This window comes from Nanorana parkeri, unplaced genomic scaffold (genome assembly GCF_000935625.1).
Source record: "Nanorana parkeri isolate BGI_ZX_2015 unplaced genomic scaffold, ASM93562v1 scaffold231, whole genome shotgun sequence".
In the NCBI taxonomy this organism is placed as follows: domain Eukaryota; kingdom Metazoa; phylum Chordata; class Amphibia; order Anura; family Dicroglossidae; genus Nanorana; species Nanorana parkeri.
The window spans coordinates 935,348-943,246 of record NW_017306499.1 but is presented as its reverse complement, the minus strand read 5'-3'; the positions used below and the strand labels follow the sequence as shown (position 1 = coordinate 943,246).

General features: G+C 46.5%; 1 protein-coding gene across 1 annotated transcript in view; it reads left to right on the top strand.

Moving 5' to 3' along the window:
- The first annotated feature begins 1,996 nt into the window (after positions 1-1,996).
- Positions 1,997-7,899, top strand: part of CCDC66 (coiled-coil domain containing 66) — a 37,789-nt gene continuing 31,886 nt past the window's right edge. Inside the window, exons 1-3 of the mRNA XM_018556274.1 lie at positions 1,997-2,157; positions 6,077-6,141; positions 6,233-6,258. Coding sequence (XP_018411776.1) covers positions 2,123-2,157; positions 6,077-6,141; positions 6,233-6,258 — 126 coding nt within the window. The 5' untranslated portion in view covers positions 1,997-2,122. The remainder of the gene's footprint in view (positions 2,158-6,076; positions 6,142-6,232; positions 6,259-7,899) is intronic.

Here is a 7,899-nt window from a genome sequence, read left to right as displayed (position 1 = left end):
CCCCCCCCCCCCCCCAAATAAAGGAATTTTAGGGGGACCCCATGCCAGAAAAAAAAAGAAAACAATACATGGGGTCCCCCCAAAATCCCTTTACCAGACCCTTGATCTGAGCAGCAGCTTGCCAGAGCAGGAAAGGTGGCTACTGTCAGAATACAAAAGAAACAACTGGGATTCTTCAATCAACGCACTTGTAGAGTTGATGGAGAAATCTGCTCTAGTAAAAAATAGAGCAGTGTGTGGCCAGAGAAGAAGGTAGATAGAGATGTAGATAGCGAGAGCTTAAAGTCTTATTAAGCCCTGATGTCCTGTATCAAATGCTGATAGAGAGTGCCCATACACCTATTGATTAGAAATCGTCCACGAATGGTCTTTTGAACAATCATCGATCAGTTGATGGGACACCAACGATTTTTTTTTTACTGTATTCCTGGCCAAATTTTCTCAAAGGGTGAGGTGGTAAAACTTTTTTCAGGCAGGATCAACTGGAAATAAAACCATGTTACAGGGGGACTTTGAAAACAAAAGCTGCGGTGTTAAAGCATACCCGAACCCAAAACAAAACTTTCCTATTTGTTCCCTTTTGGTTTTACATTTACTATTTAAAGTTTTGTTATATTTGTATGATTAGAAAAAAAAATACCTGCTGATCCTGACAGAAGTCTTGTGAACTCATATCTTCCTGTGATCTGTCCGGCACTGTTATCAATTACAATATTCTCAGCTATCTCTGAGGACTACATAGCCTCTTTCTTGCTATGGCGAAAAGGAGAAGGCAGTGTGATGTAGTCCGACCTTGTTTCTGTTGTCCTGATACTGAAGTGTGATTGAGTGTTGTCATACTAGAACTGGTAGTGTATTACTGGTGGGATCACCAGGTGAAGATAAAGGGGAAAAATTAAAAGAAAACGAATGCTGACATCATATCTGACTGGTAAGCTGCAATATATTAGATTTTTGTTTTAGGATTTGTCTAAATACAATAGGCATGTGTATTCTGTCTGAAAACCACGATGTCCTTTGTGTATCTTTTCTAGATTGGTGCAGTAATCCAGTGTGAATCTATTCCTTTGTGCAGGAACTTCCTGTAATAAAGACCGGTCACTACTGCTCTCTCTCCTTGTGCAGGGTGATTGGTCTCGTCTCCTCCTACAGGTTTCTGCAGTCAGCCGGTAGTGGGTGGGACCTCATAGGCCCCTCCCACAGCTCTCCTCTTAGGACAGGTTATGTACAGCCTAGTGATGATGTCTCTGCAAGTTCTGTAAGCTAATAACTTGGTTGGTAAAGGCATTTGGATGCTTTTTATACAGCTATTGAGAAATGTATTTACATTAAAGTATTATGTGCCAGAGTGAAGCTTTGCTACTAGTGATAAACCACATCATATGTCATTTTTTTTTATTTGCCACTATTCCACTTTAATCAAACATGGATATAGGGTTGCCACCTGTCCAGGATTCACCCGGACAGTTCGGGTTTTGAATGCTGTGTCCGGGTTTCATGGCAGCAGAAACCCGGACACATGATGTCAGGCAGACAGGGGCAATGAAAATTAATATAGGGGCTACTGGTCCCCCACTAAAAATTGCCTCAACTGTGATATTTACATATTAATCGATGGCACTATTTACATATGAATAAGCTGCGACTCCAAAAAAATGTCTACGCATCGCTAGAGTGTTCGGGTTTCGCTTGAAGAAAAGGTGGCAACCCTACATGGATATATAACATTTTATTTATATCCAACCAAAATATTTCAGCTCATGCAGCTGATTTGCCTCATAAACTCCCATTAACATTATAGTTAAAATCACTTCTAGTGGGCTGAGCGACACCTGTGACAACAATACACAAGAATCTGCCCTTCTCAAATATGGCTTCACAGAGCCTAACTGCTCCTGGCAGCCAGCCAACCCGACAGCTGGTTGTAGTCTTCTTTACCCGTCACACAGTAAGTAACGCGCGCGGCGATTGGCTGAAAGCTCCTCCAATCGCCAGGTGTGTGTTTGAGCCGTGCCAGCAACCAACGTACACAGTGCGGAGTCCGGGAAGTGCTGAGCTCAGGATGCCTGCGGCCAGTGAGGAGACTGGAGGCTGACAGTGCGCGGTACCCGGGGCCCCCTGAATGAGAGCGAGGGGAGCGGAGGCCATGAACCTGGGGTGAGTGTGCGCGACGTTCCCGGCTGCTAACACACCGGCTGGTGCAGGCCGCCCGTTTGCTGGAAGGAAATGAGGAATTTGTGGAACGTTCCATCCCTCTCCTATACTCCGTGCCCTGTACAGAGGGTGAAGTGTATACCATCTCCCCTATTAGTCCTGGAGAGTAGTCTTTAGACATTATAATATGGAGGGTGCTGGGAAAGGAGCAGAGCCTGCTGCCTGAAAGGCATAGCCCACCTTCTTATGGGGCTGGAGGAAGATACAGTGCACTCCAAGTGTGGTGACGTCACTGCACTTGTGATCCATTGAGATCTACGAGTCTGTCTGCCATAATGGCAGATGAGACTTATAGTCTTTGCTGTCACAGATCCCTGTTAAAGAACCACTCTGGGTGTAGATTTTCTTAAAGGAGAACTTTATCTAATATGACAGCCGGAACTATACACGCTCTGCTGGGCAGGAGACCACTATGTCTGATAGTGCCTAATATGACAGCCGGAACTATACATGCACTGCTGGGCAGGAGACCACTCTGCCTGATAGTGCCTAATATGACAGCCGGAACTATACACGCTCTGCTGGGCAGGAGACCACTCTGTCTGATAGTGCCTAATATGGCAGCCGGAACTATACATGCACTGCTGGGCAGGAGACCACTCTGTCTGATAGTGCCTAATATGACAGCCGGAACTCCCCTATTAGTCCTGGAGAGTAGTCTTTAGACATTATAATATGGAGGGTGCTGGGAAAGGAGCAGAGCCTGCTGCCTGAAAGGCATAGCCCACCTTCTTATGGGGCTGGAGGAAGATACAGTGCACTCCAAGTGTGGTGACGTCACTGCACTTGTGATCCATTGAGATCTACGAGTCTGTCTGCCATAATGGCAGATGAGACTTATAGTCTTTGCTGTCACAGATCCCTGTTAAAGAACCACTCTGGGTGTAGATTTTCTTAAAGGAGAACTTTATTAAGGAGAACTATGGGGAAAAGCCCTAACCCCATACTTCTCCTTTAAAGAAATGCTCATTTTTGTCTAGGTTCAGAAATAAAGTTATACTCTCCTGAAGCTCCGAGCCAGCCAGCTGTCACAGCACTCCCTCCTGCCGGTCTCCTCCTACGCTGCAGTGTTGGAATGTTTCTCAGCATCCTCATATCTATACACTGTGTGTAGGATGTGATGATTTATGTGACCTTAGACCGCCGCAGAGGAGTGGGAGAGAGGCTGGAAAGACCTGTCTAAGAGCCAGCCTCTTGATCCGATCATCTTCTTCCACTTGTATTGAGAAGTCCCTCCAGCACTGGTGCCGGTCTCTGATCCAGCGCAGACTCCTGGGGTCCCCGGTGTCTGTCCGATGTGCACGCTTCCGGCTGCGGGCATTAACCTCCACTGTGTCTCTCCTCTTCCTTCCACCAAAGATCTGTACTGCGTAGATAGGCACTGCTGGGCAGGAGACCACACTGTCTTATAGTGCCTAATATGACAGCCGGAACTATACATGCACTGCTGGGCAGGAGACCACTGTCTGATAGTGTCTAATATGGCAGCCGGAACTATACACGCTCTGCTGGGCAGGAGACCACTGTCTGATAGTGTCTAATATGGCAGCCGGAACTATACACGCTCTGCTGGGCAGGAGACCACTGTCTGATAGTGTCTAATATGGCAGCCGGAACTATACACGCTCTGCTGGGCAGGAGACCACTGTCTGATAGTGTCTAATATGGCAGCCGGAACTATACACGCTCTGCTGGGCAGGAGACCACTGTCTGATAGTGTCTAATATGGCAGCCGGAACTATACACGCTCTGCTGGGCAGGAGACCACTGTCTGATAGTGTCTAATATGGCAGCCGGAACTATACACGCTCTGCTGGGCAGGAGACCACTGTCTGATAGTGTCTAATATGGCAGCCGGAACTATACACGCTCTGCTGGGCAGGAGACCACTGTCTGATAGTGTCTAATATGGCAGCCGGAACTATACACGCTCTGCTGGGCAGGAGACCACTGTCTGATAGTGTCTAATATGGCAGCCGGAACTATACACGCTCTGCTGGGCAGGAGACCACTGTCTGATAGTGTCTAATATGGCAGCCGGAACTATACACGCTCTGCTGGGCAGGAGACCACTGTCTGATAGTGTCTAATATGGCAGCCGGAACTATACACGCTCTGCTGGGCAGGAGACCACTGTCTGATAGTGTCTAATATGGCAGCCGGAACTATACACGCTCTGCTGGGCAGGAGACCACTGTCTGATAGTGTCTAATATGGCAGCCGGAACTATACACGCTCTGCTGGGCAGGAGACCACTGTCTGATAGTGTCTAATATGGCAGCCGGAACTATACACGCTCTGCTGGGCAGGAGACCACTGTCTGATAGTGTCTAATATGGCAGCCGGAACTATACACGCTCTGCTGGGCAGGAGACCACTGTCTGATAGTGTCTAATATGGCAGCCGGAACTATACACGCTCTGCTGGGCAGGAGACCACTGTCTGATAGTGTCTAATATGGCAGCCGGAACTATACACGCTCTGCTGGGCAGGAGACCACTGTCTGATAGTGTCTAATATGGCAGCCGGAACTATACACGCTCTGCTGGGCAGGAGACCACTGTCTGATAGTGTCTAATATGGCAGCCGGAACTATACACGCTCTGCTGGGCAGGAGACCACTGTCTGATAGTGTCTAATATGGCAGCCGGAACTATACACGCTCTGCTGGGCAGGAGACCACTGTCTGATAGTGTCTAATATGGCAGCCGGAACTATACACGCTCTGCTGGGCAGGAGACCACTGTCTGATAGTGTCTAATATGGCAGCCGGAACTATACACGCTCTGCTGGGCAGGAGACCACTGTCTGATAGTGTCTAATATGGCAGCCGGAACTATACACGCTCTGCTGGGCAGGAGACCACTCTGCCTGATAGTGCCTAATATATTCAGCTCACTTTCCAGTTCAGCTATGTTGTCCTAGATTGTTCACTTCTCCTGTCTTCTCCAAACTCTTCAGACTTTTGTGAATAACCTTGTGTGTGTTTGTGGAGGCACATAAAGCTTACTAGCACACACAAGGATGGCTTCATAGGACCCTGCAAAGAGAAAGGAGCCACTCTAACAGGATATCATGGCCAGTGCTCAGGGGACCAGCTGTATGTTACAGCTAATGTAATGTAATCTGCTCTTTCTAAATCGATGGTATAGCCTGCTTACCTGTTGTGTAATCAATGCGCCGAAGCAATGTATAGGTACCAACCCTACACTATTTATGTTGGCTTTCTATAGTGGTCATGTTCTGGTCTCCCGAATGGATGTTGTCCTGTCACAATCCTGGGCAATTCAAACAGGAAAAGTAGAGATTAGCATGTAACTTCAGCTGCCACTCTGGATCTACAGATTGATTAGACTTGTGCTTTTACGGGAAGATGATCTCTCCTTTACTCAATTTTCATCTGCTCCATTTGCATTGTCCAGGTTTTTGACAGGGTTGTATTTACAAACAAATCACAGAGCCATTTGGCCGGTGAAATTGCATGTACCTTCGCTCTGTGCAAATGGAGGTAAAAACAAATGTTATTAGCATATTTTCTTTCCAGGTTGAAAGTAATATCAGGAAAATACTGCATTATGGCCACTAGATGGAGCTGGGCAGCATTGGAAATAAGTATTAGCTTCATCTAGTAGCCATAAGTGAGGAAGGATTTGAGCCCCTGTTAAGTTTCACTGTTGTACGCAGCTCAATTGATTCCCTCCACCAAGTTTCCTGGTGACAGTGAGTTCACGGGACCGGAATTGAGTGAAAGTATCCGACAGCAGCAAAGAGAAATTCATTTTTTTTTAACTTGTACAATTCTATAACTTTTTACTTTAACATGACCCGTTTTGTTCATCGTGTTCATGTTTTATTCTTGCAGGGATGGATTGAAGCTTGAAACGCAGATTCTGAATGGCAAAACCAAGCTCATCTTGGCACCCTATGGTACAGTTTACAATGCTTAGTATTCAGTAATACAATCTGTTATTTACGCATTATTCCTCCTAATTGTGGACCTGCATTTTGTATTTTTCAGATGCGCAGGAGAAGACAAGTAAACAGGTTTGCTGATCCGTCTGGCTTTTGCGTATTTATAATGCAGAAGCTGCTCTGATGAATAATGAATAGTATTTCTCTAGTTTGAGGATTTAAAGCAGATTTCAGATAACTAAAACATAAGCTCAGGATTACAAATTAGTATCAGTCCTCATATGTGACAGCTGTATAGTGTGTAATTATATGAGAAATGTCTGCTTGGAAATGTCACTCGCATAGTCCTGTGTCATATACACTGCCAGTGTTGTCTGAATTAAAGGACAACTATGGGGCAACCTTTTTTTTATTTTTCCATAGTTCTTCTCAGGATCAAAGAAGGACATTTACTGCGTCCTCCCATGACCCAAAACTCAGCATATAGCTAGCTGCAGCCGGGGGGGATCTCAACGCAACTGTTGATCCACCCAGCTGGCTGATTGACAGCTGGCTCTGCCTATCTAGAGGTAGAGTCAGCTTTGCCCTGCGGGGAGTGGTGACTGACAGTCACTGCTCTCTGCAGGGAGATGATCGGGAAGTGAGCGAGCGAAGGTATGTGTTCTCTCACTTCCCGATCTATAGAGCCGACGTGTGAAAGCTTCAATGTCACAGGTCGGCTCTAACTATGGTGACGAGTGTAATTCACTCACCTCATAGTTCTCCTTTTAATAGCTGGTCAGGGGAGCTGTGACCGTTTATTGTTTTAGAGCCAGTCAGGAGTCTGCCAGTAAAGTTTCCTGCTGTGCGAGTAATTGGACTCTTCTCATCCTGTTTGATATTGATATTTATGTCTGCCTGCAGGAAGCAGTCATTGTAACTTTGGTTTGGTTGCACGCGATTTTAACTTTAGGAGGGACCCTGTTGCTGAAGGAAAAAAATAGCCAGATAACACCTGACAGCTTAAAGGAGAAGAATTGGGAGAGTAAAATCTACACTGCAGCTGTCACATGTCAGTTCTATATACCAAGAGCAGAGTGATCGTGTAACCGCTGATCGCTCAGCTCACGATCTTCTTCCTGGAGAGAGTAATGACTGACAGTCAGCGTTCCCCACAGGGATTCCCCCCTCCCCTCTCTGTTCCTCCATCAGTCATTGCAGGGATGAGCACAGCTGGCTCTGGTTCTAGAGAGGCAGAGACAGCTGTCAGTCAGGCAGTGGGGATGATCCTGACAATATTGTTGGGATCTTTCCCAGCTGCAGAGTGGCTCTGCTTTGTCAGATAAGATATCCCACTATCAGATGATGTTGGGTCACAGGAATACATGACTAAATACACCTCTGTGACCCTAAAGAGCAGTAAAGCCAATAAAAGCTTACACTTGATAGTTCTCTTTTAAAACCTATCCAGTCCAGCGGCTGTGTTGGAAGCTTTGCTCTGCCTGAAGGAACATTAGACCCACTTCCTGGAATGTTGTGTTCTCCACTGCGTTCTGTCATACCTCCTGCTGGTTCCTACATCATTACAGGACACAGTAGTGCGGGGCTGTGTAGCCAAAGTAGCGCTTTTTGATAAAGACAACATGTGTGACTAAAGAAGACCCGGTTGTGGATACTACTTAACAGTGTGATATATGTGTATGCAAAACACACTTAGGAGACTGCTTCAAGCCCATCTCCAGGATAAAATCACCCCCCCCCCCCCCCCCCACCTGCTTCTCCCCACACCCCTTC